Raw genomic sequence first — 22,790 nt, 5'->3', positions numbered from 1 at the left:
GAAAATCAACGGTTTTGATCAAAGCAAATTCGACGGCCCGCAGTCACGCTGACCGCACGTCTCTTGAGACCAAAACATGATTGGCCGCACGTCTTTTGAAATTGAAAGAGCGCCAGTGCACGTCTCCCCGCGTTAAAGGTGGCAACGGCTCGTTTTTTCAAATTTGAAAAGACGCCCGCTGTCACGTCTCCTAACGGCGCGTTTTTCAAATTTTGAAATAAATGCGCGCTGTCACGTCTGTCAGCATTTATAGACGGATTGGCGCGTTTCCCGACTTTTTGGCACTCGAGAAACTCAGAAAAATCCTGACGAACGCGCATTTCGCGCTATCAGTCAAACCAGTTCGAAGTACGGGTCAAATCCACTCGCCACCTCGCGAACTCCCCGTGCCAGGGCAAGTCCCTTTGCGCGAGGAGTGGGGGCAATCGATGAGGGAAGATTTGGCCCGACCTCGTAACCACTCAACACGTAGAAAGGCAACAACTCGGCACAATAGTACGCCCAAGGCGTGAGCTCCGAAAACAGGAACCCGCGGTCCGAACTCCCCACAAGGAGCCTGAGCTCTCCCTTGGACCTCGAGCTCTCCCTTGGACCCTGAGCCTTACGAACACAAAGGGCAACAACCCGAACTGGCCCGCCCCATGGCAGTTCAGGCCACACCTCTATTCGAACTCAAGACTTCACCTCGCACACCACTCCAGCACTTCGCCTCCAGGACGCCGAACTGAACAACCGTACCGTACCTGACACCGAAGGAGTTCGTATCCTGAGGCGGCACACCTGACTGACTTGGGATCTGACGCTTGACTGCCGCACTTCAACGGCCACCTGCCACCGCCATCTCCAGTTACAGAGACGGCTCCAACAAAGAGAGCAGTGGCGGTTCTGCCCCAGCAGAGGTGATGACACCCGAACTAGCAAAAGCGTAGAGGTAATCATACCCGACCTAACAGAAGCTTAGGAGTGAGTGCGCGAAGTGGTTATAAAATGCTCTCTTCCCCCCAAGAACGAGGTATGTGATAACTTTGCGCCATCTGGTTTTATCTTGCCTTTGAGGAAATACTAATTTGAGCTTTGGAGCATTCTCACCAGGTTCTTCCCCGGAGATTACTCGCTTTCTCCTCCGTTTCAGGCACCTTCTGCTCCAGCCCGAGACAAGATCGTTGACAGCTAGGACCGGCCGGATTGCGCACCATTAGAAACCTTCCCTGAAGTTTAGTAATTGCAATCGCCTCCTATGAATTTTCTAATAGTAGACCCCCTTTCGTACAATATTCTAAAAAAGACATGAAAATGTCCAAACCCATGTAATTATTAATTTACTATTGAGATGATTTCTACAAGAATAAAACAATATAAATTTTACGAACAACAAAAACAAAAAGAATTTAAAATTACAATTTTACCTGAGTGATTAAGATGAATTATGAAGGAAAAAATTGGAAAATAAATTAATTTAAAAAAAGAGATCAAAAGGGTTTGGGGTAGTGAATCATACCAAGAGAAATTTTGGACTGTATGAGTATTTTAGACATTTTCATGCGTTGTTTTGTTAAGAAGATTCTACCTATTTACAATTATATCAAAAAGTTCAAAGGAGATGATTTCAAAGGGGGTTTCAACAACAGCCAGTCAGTGGAAGTTTCAATGATTTACCCTTAAAATTAACTGGGAGTTACGACAAAGACTCCACTTAAGAGTAAGAGAGCTGTTACTTAAACCAGGAAGCAGAACACTAATAAACCACTCTGGGGCTTGATCCACTCAAAGACATGAATTAGTCAGGTCACCACTAACAACAGTGTAAGCAGCTTTGTTTGCTTCCCATCCAACGAACTCAAAGCAGATATTAAGCTCCCTAGCTAGCCTCTGAATATCTTGGAGGACAAACCAGGATTCCTTTTTAATCTCCATCTTGTTGGATGCTTGACATCAAGGCCTTACGATCCCCTTCAACGCAAATGGTCTTTAAGGAATTTTTAACATTCCAAAATATCTAGGGCTTCTGCATTTGGGGGAAAATTGCATTCAGCCTGCCATACTTTGTTGCAAAGAAGATCCCATCATTCATTTCGATATTGAATTTTATCCTCACAAATTTGGTACTAGGATTTGCACATAAGGGAGGGATACCAGATACAACCCAAAAACTTAAACTATTAGGTTATATGCCACTCTTGCAAATAAGTCCCTTATACTTCTAATTCCTTTTCAATGTGAAATTCTCTTCAATTGTTCATACATGAATTCCCACACGTCTTCCCATGAATGAAAATATACAGATACGAAGATGTTTTCAATGTATGGCTGGATATGGTGTGAAGACTGTGTGAGTACCAAACTTCTGAGGACAAATTCCGGATTCCTTCATTTCTTAGTACAAAAACCAAAAGAATATGAACCATTAGACAAAAAACCTCCATCTACATTTGCTTTTTATACACTCTGGACCCTGTGGACTCCAATTTTATTTTATTTTATTTAGCACTAACCTGAAGGAAGAACCCGGGCTGACCCGTTGGCTTGAGAGAAAACCTTCACATATCCATCAGCATGAAAGATTAAACATGGAGGATTTGGATTAGTATTCGAGAAAACAAAGTTATTTTCGTTGTTTTCAAAACTGGATCAGACTGGATGGTGAGACCGGAAAATCGGAAACCAGTTAAGTGATCGGTTCTGTTTTTCCCCAAAATTAGATTTTTGCAAAAGAACGTTGATTTGGTCAGCAAACCGCTGATTTGGGTGGTTGAACTGTTTGAACCGTTTAACAGTTTTGACTGTTTTTATTTTTTTATCAGAACAGACCGACTGTTGGGTTCAAATGGTCAGACCGTTCAACCTGGGAACCGGACCCCTGAGCAGTTTGGTCTCTAGATCGATTTTAAAAACCTTGGTTATTTCTACTTTTCCAGATTAATTATACCATTACTGCAGAATATTCAAAAGAGAAATTAAAACTAGAGCTTTTGTCCAACCCATCTACGGATCTACCCTCAAACCTAACTTGCTTGCAAACCAAGAGCAATGTGGCATGGTTACACAAGAAAAGGTCATGCATTATAGTTTCTTTCTCTGTTCCACAGATGAGGCAATTTTGGTTCTCCACATCTCCCTGTGACCCAAATTTGTCCTCCCAGCATGCATTATAATTTTTTGTTCAACATCCAACGACCAGATTTTGCTCCAATGCTTTCTTGATAGCTCTAAAGCTGTACTTGAGAGTAAAGCCGATTTTACAGAGAAGCTTCCTTTTCTGTTCCGCATTCACATAAGCCGATATAATTTTTTCAAATGCTGTCTATAACAGGTTGGAGGAAGATCACCTAGTGGCTAGTGTCCGCATTAATAAGGTTATGGACAGACTCAATATTGTTTGTGATTGGACGGGGGCCATTGGTTTAAAACCAATAACATCCGGGTAAGTTTTAAAGTATCGACATGTATTGATCTAAATTGGCTGATATTTATTGTTTTGGGATTTTTCTGATATGTATCGAGGTTTTGACCAGTTCAAAAGGTGAAGGAGCCTTAAACCACCCCTTGAACCGATTTAAAAAAATAAAAAATATATAAAAAACAGCATCGATATCACCCGATACACCCCTACTATCAATATTTTTAACCTTGCATCCGGGATTCAATCGGTCAAGCCTTCATTTATTGCCCAGTGCCCTCCTTGTCTCAGAATCTCTCTTCCTGCCAATAAGCTCTTCCATCCCACAAGCCCCTTTGAACTTATAGGAGCTGTCCAGAAGCTATTGAACCCCAAGTATTTTGCTTTATTTCTTCAGCCCACAAAAAATTGGAATCATGACAAAACATCCAAACAACTCTGCTATTGTCCAGAAGCAATGAATGTCTCTAAAACCTAATCCACTATTATGTTTGTTCTTTGTCAGTTGATCCCACCTAATCCGATTTATCTTCTTCTTTCCATCCTCCTCCCCCTACCAACACCTTGTGATAATTTTGACCATCTCCTTATATAATCTTGAGGGCAATAGAAAGCAGGACATAGTTATAAACAGGTATGGATGTAGTCATAGCCAAGAAGAGATGGGTAATAAATGAGCAATTGTTAGAAGTTGCAACTTTGATGAGCAGCAAGATAATACATTCATCTTACATATTTTTAAGCATAGTAAAAAACACATTAGAGTAAATCAGGAATAGATAAGGTGAACGTGAGTCTCTCTATCTAAGCCCTCTAATTTGATAGACCTTTTTGCCAAGACTTATGAGAATCCTATAAGATACCAAGGCCCTGTTTGACATAATTCCATGGGAATTTTCTTGTGTTTATGATGTTCCTGCCGAACAGAAACATGTTTGATGTCATATTCTAATTGCGAATGGAATTTTTTGAAGTGGAATGCAGCGTTCTGAGCGGTTCCCACATCGTCTTTAAGATGATACATTCCATAATCCAACCCACTATTTTCTCCCCAAATCCCTTTATCTGTGCTCTTTCAATGGTTAAGAATAAAATTAAAACGAGTGTCTCACTCTCACTCACCTTTTATACTTTGCATAATTGTAATAATATACCCGTCCTAACCGAATAATAGCAAATATGAATCTCTTTATATTTTCTTTAATTTTAATAGAGAAAATTGAAAATGCTAGTATGTGAAAATCAAAGATGGTGATTTCCACAACTGGTATGACCCTTTTAATAAACAGTAATAATTATGTTCTGGTCCTTCAGCCCCATATACCCAAAAAGAAATGCATATGCTGGATGGATAGAAAACTAAAAAGTATAAGATTAGAAATAAAATCTTGCCTAGGAACTTAGAAATAATTCCAATCAAGGTTCAAAGTATCGGCTGATATATATCATTTCGGGACCTTTTAATACGCCTCTACAGGGGGTGTATTGGGGGTTTGACCGATTCAGGGGGTGGAGGAGCCCTAAATCGCCCCCTAAACCAATTGCGAAAAACAAATAAAAAAAGCAATATTAATTCACCTGATATGCCCCTACCGACGTATCGGACATATCGATATTTTGAACATTGACTCCAATAGGTAATAAAATGAAGGGTAAAATATAAAAACCTCCCCTAAAGTTTCTGACAATCATAAAAACCTCCCCTATAGTTTCACTTTAGCAAAAACCTCCTCTCTATTTTTTAAAAACTTGACAAAAACCTCCCTTTCGTCAATGACCAAGATGGAAAACGTTAAATTGATGATTAATTTTTTCTAAATACCTACTTTACCCTTTTACAAATTAGTTTGTTTCTATTTTTACTAAAATACCCCTATTGACATATTATACCTCTTTTATTATCCTAGTTTCTATTTTTCCAGTTTGAAGAGGAGAAAAATAGGAGGAATGAATGCAGGAACGAACACACAAGGGTTTCGAGGAACACAACACAAGCCATTTTTTTTTCCTTTTCATTTTTGTTTTTTTCCTTGCCATTTTTTTCTTCCCGTTTCAGACGTATTTAGCTAAGTGAGTGAACACAGCACAAGCTGATTTCTTATTCTTCCTCTTTCGGTAATTATTTTGGCATTGATCTTTGGTTCATTGTTTTAACATTATTGCTTGGTTTTAACAGTATTTTAATGCACATGAATTTTGGTCATTATTTTGACATTGATCTTTGGTTCATTGTTTTAACATTATTGATTTGTTTTAATGCACATGGATTCTAATGATGCACGATCCGGTCGGTCCTAACTGCTGGTAACCTTGCCTCTGACGGAGCAGGAGATGCCTGAAACAGGGAGGAAACAAGAGATTCCCGGGGGAGGAACCCGGTGGGAATGCTCCAATGCTCAAGTTGAGAAGGCAAGGAGGATGAGAGATTCTGAGACCAAAAGGCGCAAAGTATCAATTACTTTTACTCTGGGGGAAGAGGGCCTTTTATAACTACACTGAGGCACTCACTCCCAAGCCTTTGCTAGATCAGGTGTAACCGTCTCTATGGGGGGCAGGCATACCCGTCACTATCTTCTCTGTCAGGGCCGTCTCTGCAACAACTGAGATGGCGCGCTGCCTCAGAGTACGGCCTTCTTTGTCAGGTACGGTTATTCAGTCATGCGACCTGGAGTCAAAGTGTTGGGGTGGTGCCCAAGGTGAAGTCTTGAGTTCGGATCGGAGTGCGGCCCGGACTGTCAGTCCGGGCTTCGCCCTTCGCGGGGTTCCTTGTAAGGCTCGGGATTTCTAGGGAAAGCTCGGGTTCTACCTTCTGGGAAGTGTGGGTTCCTTTTTGGGAAGCTCAAGCCTCTTCTTGGGATATGACTATGTTGCTGTACCAAGCTGACGCTCCTGCCAGGTTATACCCGATTGCTTCCATGTGTCGCACGGCCAAGGGGTCGGGCCAAATCTACCTCTATCAGATTCCGATCATTATTTTAACAGTATTGCTCTGTTTTCATACGTATTCATCGCTCTGTTTTCATACGTATTCATCCAGAAGGTTTCTCTCTTTTCATTCAAATTCTCAATAGTATTGTTTTGTAGAATTTTAATAGTATTGCTCTGTTTGGAGCTTCATTAAATGAATCACTCAATTGATTCGTCTTGGATTTCTATAGAATTTTAGGGATCTAGAAAGAGGTCAGTTGGTTGTGATTGGTCTTTGATTCACTTTTTGAGCTAAAACCTAGTATTGAACTCATCACCGTCTCCTTAAACTCCTAGAGCATCTTCAAAACTTGCCACATCCTGGGTCTCTGTTCCGGTGATGTCTCACGTGCTGGCTATCTCAAGAAGCATGGCTAGCCGGTTCTCATCGCCACCATCGTCGTCTCTAACGAATCTGACCCAATTAAGTAGATCACTGAATATGAGCAGGTGATGCTGGGATGGAGGTTTTCCAGTCAAAAGTTCTAACAAGAGAACGCCAAAGGAGTAGACATCGGATTTGGAGGTGGCTCGATGACTGGACTTACAGGCCTCAGGGGCCCTATATTCGGCGGATTTAGGGGTTTCATCTTTGGAGGAGGTATCAGTGAGCATGGCAAGGTAGTAACCGGTGAGACAAGCCTCAAAGTCGGGACCCAAGAGTTACCTTGGAGGACTTGAGGTTGCCGTGAACGAGCCTAGATGCTTAATGTTATATATGCCAGGCCCTATGCCACGTCCTCTATTATTTTGAAGCATGAAGTCTAGTGGAGTGGTCTGGCCCGTGTTGATCTCGAACCTGTGATATTATTTATTAGGCTAAAATACAAAAGGGTAAAATGGGTATTTGAAAAAATTAATCATTAGTTTAACGTTTTCCATCTTGCCATTAACAAAAGGGAGGTTTTCATCAAAATTTTCAAAACTAGAGGGAAGGTTTTTGCTAAAATAAAACTATGAGGGAAGTTTTTATGATTGTCAGAAACTTTAGGGGAAGTTTTTGTATTTTATCCTAAAATAAAAATAAATAGGTTAAAATGATTTGATCATGTAAATAGAAAACCACTAAGAAGAATTGGTTTGTTACAAGTTGAAGGGGATGGGCAAAGGGTAGACCGAAAAATCCGGCAAAACAGGATTCATGTAGTCATCCCCATATAGTTGGATTAGGGCTTGGAAGATGGTGATGAGAGGGTCCTCTACCCATCCCAATAGTTGGTTTCAACAAACCGTGTCAAAGACTTCCAGTTCAAGACCGTTCAGAGATAGGTTAGTGAATAAACTCCGTGAGAGGAGTAAAAGTTAGGGTTGAGAACAAAATAAGCATTTGCAGACATACCGATAGGCATATAGCTTCCTCATACGTTTCCCATGTAAGAGGTATTTGTATGGTTACGCATGGCCAGACGGCTAGAGCTTTGAGTTATGAATGCAAGTAGCAGATCCAAAAATCTTTCAGCACCCGTTCAGATATATATCTTCCTTCAAAAGTGATTCTTCGTCCAACAATATAGCAAACTCATTCAAATAATTAAACCCAATAAACTAGAATGCATAGCCCAGGAGCCTAAATTATTGACAAAACTAAGTTTTACTCAAAAATTATGATTCATTCTTTTATTTGGGAATAAATTCCGTAACACCTCAGCAGTTAACGGAACCAGCCGGATCTTGCGGTCAGATACAGTCATACGGATGGGGTTAAAGTTAAAAGCAATGGATCAGCCGATCCGATAATGTATCGGATTACAAATGAGCAAAAACCCAGAGAGGTTTGAGAAAGTTCCATCTTTTAGATTAAAATTGAAGAGTTCATCTCTACGAAGAGAGCACCTTCTGAACCTCATTGGTAACCTCTTTTGGTGGTTTGTCCGCATGAAGATGTGCAACAACACCCTTCTTGCCATAGTAATCAATAACCTGACAGTTCAAATACAAAGAATATGGCTTAGATACTAAAGAATGTTGATTAAGATCGATTAAGATCAAGGGAAAGAAAAGGAATAAAACCTACTTTAAAAAAAGAACATGCAATGAAGTGACGTGGATTTCAGGTCTTCTACAACAAGATCAGGCAGTTCAATTTGCAAGGCCACACATTTTAACAAATACAATGTGTAACAAGTAGAAGAAACTTTCACCGAGGATACGATGGAAAGGTTATTGGGTAAAAACTTGAAAATTAAAATCTTCTTACTGACGCATCCCAGTTTTGAATTGAATCTTCTATCTCTGAAAACAAGTTTCACATTCATGCAGCCAAAATAAATTGAATTGCTGGACTGGGACTTAAAAAAGGCTAACTTATAGTTTTACTAACCATATTTTATGAAAAAACACTCTATTTTGTCACCCCAACTTTACAAGGAACTTGTATATTCAAGTTTGCAATACAAAGAACATGGGGTTTTTGATACTGAAAGATAGCAATAGACAGAGATATTCAGGAAGATAGATATGGAACTAGGAAATCCATATAAAGCCAACCATTCTATCTCAAACTTCCACACATAAGCTAGATTGGTCCCAGTACTCAGAACAAGTTCCAAAGCAAGAGAGCTACTGCATGATAGACTGGGGAAACAGAAAAAATCTTCATATTGAACATAAAATTTCTTTCTAGAAATAGAATCATTTTAAAACGCATATGAATTTCAAAGGAAACAGGGCAACCATACCGGTTCAGTTTGCCTATGGAATGCCTCCAGCCTAGACTTGAGAACTGCTGCAGTATCATCCTTTCGCTGAATCAGAGGCTCTCCAGTGACCTTCATTGAAAGCATCACAACTAATAAGATTCTTACAACATATTCAACTATTAACCTGGAAGGCATAATGCAGATTAAATATCCAATTAATTGTTGGGTAATCAAGTATACAAGTAAAGAAGATCCAAATCCATCTATCAAAAAAAAAAAAAAAGAAGATCCAAATTCTAGAATTCACAACCATATTAAAGCTAATAATTGACCTTTGTGTGCATACAAATAATTCCATCTACACCCTTAAAATGTGACCAAGCTGCTGATTTACTTGCCAGAGCAAGTTCATTGTTCCATGCTGATCTATTTTTCTCAAGTACTAAGTTCAGCTAACCATCCCAAAAACAAAGTTAAGAAGTTAACAATGCAACGCAATATACACCAAGTCACCAAGTGGTACTTTTCTGCATGGAAAACATTCAATGAGGCTCTTAATTTTTCTTCTTTGCATCTGTGGCACTGCCCACTTGATGTTACTCAACAAATTTATCATCAACATATGACATACCTAAAGTACATAAAACTGTATAACTTGAAAGAATATAAGCATTATCTTACATCATCAACACCAGGAACTTTGGGAGGTGCAAATTTAGTGTGGTATGTACGGCCACTGGAAGGGTGGATCCAACGACCTGTAATTCTTTCCTCCAAGATGGCATCATCAATTGCAAAGTTGAGCACCTTATCAATTTTAGTTCCTTGCTTCTCAAGCATCTCATCAAGCTGCATCAAGGGCCATACTAGGGGCATGAGCAGAAGCCCATAAATTGAAAACTGAGATTTCAGGGTACAGAAGATGAGAACTACATATATCCTATAAGGGGGTTAGAGACCTTTTCTGCTTGTACCACAGTCCTTGGGAACCCATCCAGGATAAAACCTTTTTGACATGAAGGCTTCTTGATTGCTTCATCAATTATGCCAACAACCAAGTCATCAGAAACAAGTTCACCCTGAGAAAAAAATAGTTATAAATTCAATCATTGAAACACTCAATAAACAAGCTGTTGGAAAGACATCCTTCAAGAACAGAGTGCATGGTAGAATTCTGCTCTTGAAGGCACTGTACCTTATCCATAGCTTCTTTAGCCTTAATCCCAAGGGGGGTCTTGGCAGCAACGGAAGCTCTTAGCATATCACCAGTGGCCAAGTGGCACAAGCAATAATCATCCTTGATAATGGGTGACTGGGTTCCTTTTCCAGATCCAGGAGGACCTGCCAATCATTTAATCATGATAATTATGCACAACAAACAATTTTTTTTTTTGAGAAGAAAAAATTGTTTTGTTCTAATTATGCACATCAAACAATCATCCAACCTAATAGGAAATCATCATATAAAGTAATTAAACCAAATCATCAATAGCTAAAATTTTGTTCTAAAATTGTATTAACAGTTAAAGGGGGGTGGAAAGGCTGATCATATATAAAATTGATGCATAATACAACCATACAAAATATTAAACATAAAAAGTTAGCTCTCCAGTATGCCTTACATATTCACCATACACCACAGATCTCAGAATATTATATTCCATGGTGAATTTGTAAAGCATACAAGAAAACAAATTTGTATGATTAGTATTGTTCAATGACCATAATCCAACTTTGGATATTATTTTAGCTTGCTAGATAGACTAAAAGCTCTAAAAGCCAATTTTTTGTTTTTTTAATGTCTATTTTCCATTTAAAGCACTAAAGGGCCTTTTCCCAAGCAGTCAACCATATGTGGCATCATTTTGTAGGTTAAGCAGGTGCAGGTAAAGGTAAAACTCAGTTACCAACCAAGCCAAAAGAATACAAGATGCAGCAACCACACATTCAAATATAACCAAAATTTTGTCTGTTAACCTAGAATTGGAAGCACCATCCATTAGGCTCCATTTGTTTGAGTGCAAATCCGAACTGAGTGCAAATTTTGTGCCTAGTTCAGTTATGCACATATTTATTTGAAACTATACGGTACCTGATAAGAATTTGCACTCTGTCTCATTTGCACTCATAAAAGGTACTTTGCCTTTATTTTCTTCCATATAAATTGGGGACTATTTGCACTTCTATGCATTTATATTCTTTGAACTCCCCTATTTGCACCTCAAACATGAGAAGCAAGGTAAAAGTCGTAACAACAGTGGAAAAGAATTTCAATTCCCCCCATTTGCAGTCCCATGCACTTTCACCAGTGCTAATAAAATTTGTACTGTAAACAAACGGAGCCTTAAGGGCAATAGAAATTGAAACCCGGCATACCATCAATTTAGTTTTAGTAAGGCTTATTTCATTCATATACACTTTATGGCTGAGGTAGGGTGCTTTGTTGGTTTCATAGCCATCGTGTTCAGTAGCTTCATGGATTTTTACTTCGTAAACAAAACTCAGTAAAATACAGGAAAATGTGTAGATAAGGCTCAGTTTGGAAGGAATACAAATACAAATATCTAGAGCGCGAAACCTTGTATTTTGTATTATTTTCTATGTATTTGCACTGTACATATTTGTATTAGCACTCTTTACGAAGTGAGCCTAAGAAACAAAATAGCAGTACAAAATCCACCGAGATGGAGGAAAATCAACAGGTGCTTGGACACAGCCACGCTCAGAAATCAGAGTAGTTGGCAGTTCCTGCATTGCAGTCAGTTCGTTGAGAATCAAACGTACGACCACGGGCGAACGGATACACCAGATCACAACATCCAAAAATTCAACTTAGAAACCAAACAGCCTCTAGGAGATTTAAACGCATCCAACATAAAAGAACAAAAAACTAATAATAAAAATAAAAATGACTAAAATCCTCAAGAATAAAACCCTAAATTCATTGAAGGAAAAAAATCCACAATGAAATCTACAGTAAAACCCTAGATTTGGACGCAACGTCGAAGACTTGCAAAATTAATAAGGAAAAAGAACCCAAGGCGAAATTCAGAAGAAAAGAGAACATGAAAACTGAGAAAAAGGAAAATGAAAAGAGAATTACCGATGAGAATGAGACGCTTGTCGGGTTTGGTGGAGCACTTCATGCGGCGAAGGAGCTCCGTCATCAGATCCACGGATGGGATATCCGCCAAATCCACTGCGGAGGAGCTCGCCATTCTTATTTCTTCCCTTCTTTTCCTCCTCCCGAACTCAGCGTCCAGGCAAAGCAGCGAACGTAAACAGAACGAGAGAATGAGCAGCGACAGACGGCTCCTTCCAAGCTATAGCTCACTATCCGAGAAAGACGTTACTAACCCTTGAAGCGAAGAATTAGGGCACAGAAGAACGAGGATATTAATGTCAATTCACCTCGTTCTCACCATCTCCCGTTCCTATTTGGTAGGTCGATTGGTTGATGGTTGGGGGGGGCCGGGGGGGTTATGGAGTCAATGGTCAATAATCAAAACTATTTAATTTAATTTAATTACTTGATAATTATAAAATTGATTAATATTTGAGTTCTCTTCTAGTTTTGGACATTTCAAAAATTTCCATATTTCCGGTTCAAATAGATTACGGTGGAACCAGTTGGATCTGTCAGTCATCGTCTACCATACGTCGTACGATGCATATAAAGCGTGAAAGAGTGGAGTGGATCAAATACACCTAGTCATGTCCCATTATTATTAATAATAATTAAATAAAAAAAGAAAAAGAGCAACGAACCGACTACGACAAGTAAACAACACAACAACAACTAAGGAGCACGAGCAGCACATCGGATGTGAAGTGTGAGCCTCTTTTGACAAACTCTTGTTATCTTCTTTTCCATGATACGATAGCTGGGTAGGTGTGAGGCACCTAATTCAACAATAGCTGCTTTTGCCTTTTCCAGGCCCAACAACCTACCCTCCTCTCATTTCTCAGGGCATTGACCTCTCAGATTCGGTAATAACCAAAAATACGATATGTATGAAGAATATGTTTTAGACTTACTTTGGCAGCTACACCCATAAGGCCATAATGTTCATTTTAAGCGATCCAGTTCCTAATGTAAATCAGTACTTATGAGATTTGGGCGTTGCAGTGTAAATTTATTTGCATTAGTATAAATGTATGAGAGTACAAATTAAAAAAAAATGTAAATTTTCATTTAATTTTGATTTGGGTTTTATTTTATTCTACTTTATCTCTTAATTTACTTAATTTATACTATAATCAAACAAAATAAATAAAAATTTGAAACAAAAATATGTCAGAATTTACATTCAAATCTTTGCATTGCCATAGTTTTGCAGCAGTGCAAATTTATTTGCATTGCAACCAAACATAGCCTGTGATTTTGCAATGTGGGAGTTTGTATCTTAATCAGAATGTCATTGATCAAAGATTTGGGCGAATCAAAATGCCTAATCTAGATCAGTACTAATTTATCTATATCTTTTTTTTTCTATAGATGAGGAAAAACAACCCATAATCCATTGACTGCCCCAATTTACAAACATGATGTGGAATTCGTAGATGTGATCATGCGCTAGGCTGGGCAAGACTTAGCACCTATGTTAAGCATGGGACTGAAAATATAAGTCAGGGCCCAGGCATAAAGGTAGGGATGGCAACGTGGAGGGTTTTGTAAATTTTAGACCTTATCCACCTTCTTGAACCTCCCAATCTGTACTTGTGTCAAAACCCGCAGCAGGTTGGATTTTAAGAATCCAAACCCTCCACGCATTCAAGGATAGAGGTGACCATAAAACATGCAACGTGTGGTGAGATGAAATATAAAAGGTAAAGAAAGAAAACAAATAAAAAAATATATATGAACATTTGAATCTATATAAAAAAACACACGAAATATTCATGATATGGCAATCCAAGGATATACACACCAGAACCTAAACCCTGCAAGGTGTTGACATTTTACAACCTGAACCTGGACCTTGCCCAATTTGGAACATATCAAACCTGTCACAACAGGGGCAAGGTGGATTACCTGATCAACTTGGCCCATTGACATCCCTACTTGTCAGAGTTCCATTTTCACCTAAAAACATGCAAATAATGCAATTTTCCACTTTCAACTTTCTCAATCTAGGTGCAAATCCTATAGCAATTTGTGTAAAGCAAGTAGTTTATAGAAATGATAATAGACATTACTAATATGGTGGCAGTATACCTCAAATTGTTAGGATGATGACCAGTTGATATGTAGTGAGCTTTTTTTAGTTTGATTGGAGCATTTTCAATAGCATGATTACTTGTTGAAATATTATTTAGAAACAGAAAGCCTTTTAGTGCTTATTATTACCTTCTAGAACTTTCTTAGGCCATTGTATTTATGAGGGTTTTGTTTGGTGAGATGAACTCCAGTTACTCTCCATTATCCTTTTCCCAGAAAAAAAAAAGAATAATTTGGGGAAAGAAGACAGTTTTTTGTTCTCATGTACATTATAGAACCAAACTTATATATTTGGCCTCTCACTGACCAGGTTTACATCGCACAAAGCTTTTAGTGTCTAATGGAAGGGCACTAAAGTTTTTGGGTGTCATTTCAAAATTTGTATTTTCTTTTTGGAGTCTTGACAAGTTGAAATGTGACGTTCTTGAATCAATTCAACTAAGCCTTGTCCCAACCATATGGGGTTGGTCATATGAATCTTTTTCTGTGATTCTGTTTTTCTGATTTTGAAATATCCATTCTTCTAATTGTTCATTGTTTAATTTTAGTTACCTGGAGGTACAGACAAATAAAAGGTGGAAAGATGATCAACAAGATTACAAGAACTTGAGGAGAGCTCTGTGTGTAGGATATGCAAATCAGCTAGCTGAGCGGATGATTCATCATAAGGGTTATCGAACTAAAGGCTATAAGCCTCAACTTGTTCAAGTGATGGTTATAATGATCATAATCACTAATTATTTTACAGGAAAGTGGGCCTTGGTGCAATGGTTGGGTTGCTCCATTGTGACTTGGGTGATTAGGATTCAAATCTTAAAAACAACCTTTCTATATGTACAGGGGTAAGGGTGCATAAATCTGTTCCTCACCAAATCCCACATTGGTTGGAGCCTCGAGCACTTTACTATATTATTTCACACATGGACTATGGGATAAGGAAAGATTAGATGGTGAAGAACATGCTATCTGGCATAAAACCATTAAAATTTTATCGGTTTATATAACACTACTGTAAGTGCATATCCCGTTTCTAAGACATTTAGGTTTTGAAGTTTTTTTACAGTATTTTAATTGATTGGACTTAAAGATTAAAATGTTTGGACAACTACCGTTAAAAAATATAATTGATTAGACTTAAAGATCAAAATGTTTGGACAACTGTCGTTCCCAAGTATTGGCATTATATAGCATAGATTATTCTTGTACATAACATATCTTTGAGATGTGTTTCTTAATTCTCAGGGATCAATTTGAAGGGATGGAAGATCCATCTTATGGATGGGCTGAACCCTACAGGAAGATTGGGCGAAATTTCAAAAATTTCTTTTCTCCTATCTATGAATCACATTCCCTGATTTAGAAAACTATATATATATATATATTGTAAAAACAAATTTCAATGTTTGAAATCAACTACCAGCAGTTTAGATTTCCATCAGAGAATGCATTCCCTGATTATTTACTGTCCGACAAAGGGGCTAATCTTGTCACTATGATCACCTACTCGAGTGAATTCTCAGATTGTCTCAACATACCAAAGTTTTGACCCCCTCTAAAAATCTCACTGATTAACATATCAAAGATAGTCCAATTTGACACATAGTGTAGTACCATAATCGAGTTTAGGGGTCAGATGTAATATTACAATTTTGCCCATCTATCTCCAAGATAGTTGGAAATACATTTCAAAAAATAAAAATACGCATGAATACACTAGAAAATTCAAAACAAAATCCTTAAAAAATATGAACAATAATAAAAATAAATTTTTATGCAAGTATAATTAATTAATTTAAACATAAAACCCATTCTTTAATGATTTATATAAAGTATCAGGATATAATTAGTTAATATTTATTAGTTAAATTAATTAATATTTATTATATATAGATTTAGATAATACTTATTTTGTATACAAATTAATATATACCTTAATTTTTAATAAACGAATACAACTTATATTCATCTTATTATCATATAAATATTAATAATAAAATTTATAACATTTGTTGGAAAACATCCACAAGACAATAAAGATTACTTTAAGTATAAAAAACATATTGTTCTAATAAACAATTAAGATTGACATAATAATTAATTAATTATTATTATAAACAAATGACTTGGGTTTGAAACTTGTAAGTTATTTCACTTAAATAACATTTAATGACATATTAAACGTTATAATTAAAAGTAACTTAAATGAGCATTTAATTAAATTATATTAACATTTAGTGACGTCTCAAACTTTAAGACTTAATTAAAATTGATATCAGTGAAAGAGAGAAGAGCTAAATTAAATTTAAATTTAAAAGGGAGAAGAAAACTAAATTCAACTAATACATAATGCGTATCAGCCTGGGTATATATCAGTGCGTTTCGGGTTATATCGGCCTATACATACCCAAAATGGTCCTATACGGATTTGTATCAGTTTGATACGGACGAAAAAATATGAAACCATCTAATTATACATGTTCCGTGTATCAAAACTCTTCTGAAATGATACGTATTAGCTCGTATCGGCCGATACATTGCAAAATTTAAAACCTTGATCATGATGGGAAAGATCAATGAAGAAGATCCAGCTTGACAACAAAGATTTAGACCCTGTCCAGCTCTATCATTTGGTGAGAATCTTTGTTTCTCTGGAACACATTAAGTAGGCTGAGGCTAACTGCTTCCAACATTCATCCAGTATGATTGGTTGGTTCCAACCATCAAAGAGAGAATTACCTTGTTACCGATTAGAGGGAATGAAGATCGACCGATGTATGCCAAATCCCACTAGTTCATCAAAAATTCCAAATTGCATGAACAAGCAATTCAGGCTATTTCTTTGCTTTACGAGCAAGAAAACGATCCCGTGCAGCTTGTATTCTACTGTCACGATCATCAAGAGCCTTTACAACTTCAGTCTCTTTCTTTGCCAAGACTAGTGATTCTCCATTTGTTCTCTCCTCTAAAGCATCAAAACCGCCGCTGATCCATCAAATCATCAAGTATTCAGACCACATGACATTGAACATAGAACCTCCTTCCATATAAAACACCCCAGAGTAATCGATTTTTTTTACCTGAGCTTATTTACATTCAGTTTGTCAAGCTTCTTCGAGATGGGCATGACCCACGGCATCTCTATTGCACACACATTGCGCATGAATGGACGAGAAGTCACAATAAGCTCATGATACACGACATAATTTGGTAACAATCCATCTTCATCTGTTCTGAGCACCGAGGAAGGATGCACCTGAAACAATGAATAAATTAACCATCGGATATTATGTCATTCTCAAATCACAATTAATCCCCACATCTCAAAGATATGTTATGTACAAGAATAATCTATGCTATATTAATGCCGATACTTAGGAACGAAAGTTGTCCAAACATTTTGATCTTTTAAGTCCAATCAATTATACTTGGAAACGGCAGTTGTCCAAACATTTTAGTCTTTAAGTCCAATCAATTAAAATACAGTAAAAAAACTTCAAAAACTAAATGTCTTAGAAACGGCATGTGCACTTATAGTAGTGTTGCATAAACCGATAAAATTTTAATGGTCTTATGCCAAATAGCATGTTCTTCACCATCTAATCTTTCCTTATCCCATAGTCCATGTGTGAAATAATAAAGTGCTCGAGGCTCCCGCCAATGTGGGGTCTGGGGAGAGACAGATTTACGCACCCTTACCCCCGCACATACAGAGAGGCTGTTTCCAAGATTTGAACCCTAGTCACCCAGGTCACAATGGAGCAACCCAACCATTGCTCCAAGGCCCACCCTCCTGTGAAATAATTAGTGATTATGATCATTATAACCATCACCTGAACAAGTTGAGGCTTGTAGCCTATAGTTCGATAACCATTGTGATGAATCATCCGCTCAGCTAGCTGATTTGCATATCCTACACACAGAGCCCTCCTCAAGTTCTTGTAATCTTGTTGATCATCTTTCCACCTTTTATTTGTCTGTACCTCCATAGGCCCTGATTTTCAAAAACCAATTAAATTAGACAAGGAACAACTAGAAGAATGGGTATTTCAAAATCAGAAATATCCATATATAATATTATATTATTTATATCAAAGTATGTTTAAAACATTTCTATATTTTAACAAATTTCCCTTATTTTAAGTAAATCTATTTTTAAAAAATAATTTTAATTTGAAAATTTTGGGGATTTGGGTCCCCAACAAGGAATCCGTCTCTGTTGGGGATCAGGGATGGAGGGTCAGTTTTATCCCCGTGGGGATCGGGGTCAGGTACGGGGACGGGGATATGTTTCACAATCAGGGTCGGGGATGGGGAATATGGTCCCTGCCCCGTTGCCATTCCTAAATGCTGATCCCAGCTATCTGTGGTCTTAGGAGGGGTGAACTGAATACAAACCTAAAATTTGGCCTTTTATTTATGTATTTATTTTTTGCACAAAGTGGCCACACTCTGACTCAAAGTCAAACCTGCATTCTTACACTTGTCAGCCTGAGATTTTGGCATTACACCAATCAATAGCACCTTTTTCTAGTTCTTTTTTTTTGTGATCAGCAACAGAAAAATTCTTTTATTAATTTAGGAAGAAAATTTATAATATGCATAGCCTCAGCTACCCGAAACTCTTAGGACAATAGCATAACCATATTCTTACAGTTACAGCTGAGCCCAAAAACAATTCCTCTATTGACCCCTTGCTTAGCAAAATGATTAGCCAAACTGTTTGCTGATCTAGGTACCCACTGCACATTCACCTGCATGTCTTGAGAATCTTTTAAACTTCTTAATCTCATTTCTGAAATACCATGGAGTTTTATTATTATCTTTCAGCCAGCTGATAATCACCTTTGAATCTCCTTCAAGCAACAACTTTGTGATCCGTATTTCCCATGCCTTTTGGACCCCAAAAACAGCAGCCTTTAGTTTTGCACCCATTGAGTCCCCTTGCCCTATGGGCCCAGAAAACAAGAACACCAATTTTCCTTCACTATTTCTTATCACCCCTCCCATTCCAGCAACCCCCGGATTACCGGAATAGCTCCCATCAAAATTCAACTTGAAAAAATCATCACTTGGAGGTTTCCAGATTGTCATTTGCTTCTTCTTAGCTGAGGATGATACAGCAATTGTGCGCCTTTGTCTTAAAATGTCATCAAATGTGAAGTCAAGAAACAATTTAGTTGTCTTTAGTTCTTCACCCAATGTGTCACCTTTACCATTAAACTTTCAATCAAAGCCTGTTTACTTCTTTTCTCCTGCTAAAAAATTCTCTTATTCCTTTCTTCCCACAATGTCCAGATCATTGCAGTTATTGTGCACTTCCAAAGTAATCTTCCCCTTTTTCTTGGTAAGCTGAAAGTTGAGGGATCAAAAAATTTATCCAAGCTAAGTGGAGTGTTCCACCTGCAACCAAACAAGGAAAAAAAACCAATCCCAAATACAACAAGCAAAAGGACAGGAAATGAACAAGTGATGAGCAGATTCACCATTTGATTCACACAGGACACACCAGTTTAGAGCTAGACACCATCCAGGTCTCCTCCTTTTGTAAAAAATCATGAGTATTAATTGCATCATGGTAAACCTCCCAACAAAAAGCACTCACCCTAGGGGGGATTGGATGACACCACACTTCCTTAACAGGGAAAGACATAGGAAGTGAAGGAGAGGGAACCGGCAATTTAAAGAATGAGGCACAAGTAAATATTCCAGAGGAATTACCCGTCCATAATTGGCTATCCACTCTGCTATTATCAATAAAAACACCATCCAGCAAAAGAAGCAATTGTGACACAATGTCCAACTTTGAATCCCTCACATTCCTACAGAAACCCAAATTCCAACCAGTTCCAGACTGAGAAGGGGAATGGACCAAGAACTCAGAAATGGGTCTACCTTTGAAAGATGAAATAGCAAACAGAGAAGGAAAAGACTCCATTAAAGGAGCTTCTCCAACCCATAGATCCTCCCAAAATCTGATTTTGTTTCCCGAGTTGGTATCATACCCGATATGAGGCAAGAAGTGTGGAAGAATTTTGTAAATAGCCTTCCAAGGAGAAGCACTAGAAGCTCTGTTAGATATTCCAGCATCTCAACCATTCTCTGAAAGTCCATGAATGCTGTCTACCACTCTATGCCATAGCTTGTTTATCTCCCTTGGAAATCTCCAAAGCCATTTGCCTAATAGAGCCCAGTTCTTTTCCTTCAGCCTTCCCAAACCCATCCCACCACTCTTTCCTCCAACATACCACCTCCCATCTAATTAAGTGATCTTTCTTCTCCTCCTCAGGCTCCCAAAGAAAGTCCCTCATTATTTTTTTAATTCTTTTCACAATGGCTTGAGGCATGCAAAAGACTGAAAGGTAATAAATTGGAAGATTAGCCAGTGTGAATTTAATAAGAGTTATTCTACCTCTCAAGGAGATATAATTCCTCTTCCGTCCCGCTAAATTCCTTTCAAATTTCTCCACCACCGGGTCCCAAAAGGATAACACTCTAGGATTCGCTCTCAAGGGTAGCCCCAAATATCTTAATGGCCATCCACTTGAAGTACACCCTAACTCCCTAGCCCAATCTTCAATCTCATCTTGACTCAAATTGATACCAGCAACCACACTTTTGCTCAGATTTACCTTCAAATGTGTCACTTTCTCAAAAAGATTCACCAACAATCTCAAATTCCTCGCATCATGTTCTCCCCCCTTTTCACAAAAAACTATGATGTCATTTGCAAATTGTAGATGGGTCACCCTAACCCTATCTCTTCCTATCCTCCATCCCTTTATTAGTGCTCCCTCATCCGCTTTCACGATCAATCTGTAAGCATCTCCGCAATGAGTAAATAGGAATGGGGACAATGGATCCCCTTGCTTCATTCCTCTAAGGGCACTAAAAAAGTCCTCTACTCTCCCATTCACCACCATTGAAAAATGACATGTCTTCAGGCATCCCTTTATCCATTTGCACCAAAGCCCCATTTATCCATAATCTCAATCAGAAACTCCCAATCCACAAAATCATAAGCCTTCTCTAAATCCAATTTACACACAATTCCTTTCTTGCTCGATTTCTTGAAGGCTTCAACACATTCATCGGCAATAAGAATTTGATCACTAATTTGCCTCTTCTAAATGAAAGCCCCTTGGAATTGAGAAATAATTGAGGGAAGAACCTTTTTCAATCGCAAAGACAACATTTTAGCTAATATTTTGTAGGGGCTAGTCACTAAACTGTTTGGTCTGAATTCCTTAGGATGATTGGCACTCGTCTTCTTAGGGATCAGAGCAATAAAAGTGGCATTTAAACCTCGGTTAATGACCCCTCGATGATAGAACTCCTCAAACACTTTCATGAGATCCTCCTTAATCAAAATCCCAACCTTCTTGGTAGAAAGTCGTAGTGAAACCATCCAAGCAAGGAGCTTTTGATTGATCCATGGCAAAAATAGCTTCCTTGACCTCTACTTACTCGAATTCCTTTTCTAAAACAACTCTCCATCTTTCTTCCAAAAGAGGTCCTTCGAGTCCTTGCAGGAGGAACACCTATCTAAAATAAGGTAAAAAGAAAAGAAACAACACCATTTCAAAAACATGAAATTAGATGATATATATTAAGGAATGCTTATTAAATAAAATAGTTGAGCCATGATTCCACAGTTTGCTAAAAATTTCCACTACTAAAATGATGGGGTTTTTGAAGCAACATGTCATAGTGACCAAAGATTTTTTCAATAACCTTAAGTAGAAAACATAACAGTAAGTGTAACCATGAACATTTCCTGAAGAAATGTCAAATTCATTTTTTATATTTGAAATTTTAAATGATGTGCAAAGAGTAAAAGATCAGAGAAGGACAAGAAAATCGGTTTTGTAATTGTAGTGATAAGTTCTAACCAACAACAATAAGATTATTGGAAAGGAATAGAAGGAACCAAGACAGCAATATTTGTATGGGAAATGTATAAGCTCTTAAAAAACAGTAAATTCTAACCTTTTGCTATTTTCTGCATTATCTGAGATAACTGTTTCCGTACATCCTTGGTAAACATCATACCTCTTACCTACATCAAGGTTAAAAACATAAAGTTTCTTGAACCATAAAATGCACTGAAATCCTACCCCCTCTCTATGTGTTGGTTAACTTTATAACCAATTATGAGAAGGCTATAGATTTTTTTCTGCTAAAATCATATGCATACATGTGTCTGTGTATATATATATATATACATATATATATATATACATACATATGTATATATATATATATATATATATTAGAGAGAGAGAGAGAGAGAGAGCAACAAAGAACAAACCCCAAACAAATATGTTGTAACATGTTATGTTCTAGTGTAGGGGTATTTCTGGCATTTCCTCCTCTATTTGTTATAAGCTGTCGCCCTAAGTATAAAAACTAACTTAGGTGCCGCCAGCCACATCTTTTGAATAAGAACTTCTTCTTCTCTTCTCCTTCTCTTTTTCTTCTCTCTTCCTTCTCTCTTTTCTTCTTCTATTTTATTTTTTCTTCTGCTGGACTACATGGTATCAGAGAGCTGATCTGGGCCTAATCTTAT

At 37.8% G+C, this 22,790-nt stretch overlaps 2 protein-coding genes across 2 annotated transcripts in view; both read right to left on the bottom strand.

Moving 5' to 3' along the window:
* Positions 1-7,953: 7,953 nt before the first annotated feature.
* On the bottom strand, positions 7,954-12,306 carry LOC104591668 (adenylate kinase 4). Its single transcript, XM_010250620.3, has 6 exons — positions 12,107-12,306; positions 10,199-10,344; positions 9,963-10,082; positions 9,685-9,852; positions 9,043-9,132; positions 7,954-8,284 (listed from the first exon to the last, which is right to left on the bottom strand). The coding sequence occupies exons 1-6, from the start codon at positions 12,219-12,221 to the stop codon at positions 8,183-8,185; spliced, it is 741 nt and encodes a 246-aa protein (XP_010248922.1). The 5' UTR covers positions 12,222-12,306; the 3' UTR covers positions 7,954-8,182.
* Positions 12,307-16,511: 4,205 nt separating this feature from the next.
* The window catches only part of LOC104591669 (RNA helicase family protein), a 49,944-nt gene continuing 43,665 nt past the window's right edge, over positions 16,512-22,790 (bottom strand). Inside the window, exons 13-16 of the mRNA XM_010250621.3 lie at positions 22,211-22,280; positions 18,055-18,215; positions 17,302-17,477; positions 16,512-17,206 (exon numbers count right to left, since the gene is read on the bottom strand). Of these exons, the coding sequence (XP_010248923.1) occupies positions 17,056-17,206; positions 17,302-17,477; positions 18,055-18,215; positions 22,211-22,280 (558 nt within the window). The 3' untranslated portion in view covers positions 16,512-17,055. The remainder of the gene's footprint in view (positions 17,207-17,301; positions 17,478-18,054; positions 18,216-22,210; positions 22,281-22,790) is intronic.

This window comes from Nelumbo nucifera, chromosome 4 (assembly GCF_055504915.1).
Source record: "Nelumbo nucifera cultivar China Antique chromosome 4, China Antique-T2T, whole genome shotgun sequence".
In the NCBI taxonomy this organism is placed as follows: domain Eukaryota; kingdom Viridiplantae; phylum Streptophyta; class Magnoliopsida; order Proteales; family Nelumbonaceae; genus Nelumbo; species Nelumbo nucifera.
The sequence above is the reverse complement of the archived record's forward strand: the minus strand, read 5'-3'. Positions and strand labels throughout refer to the sequence as shown.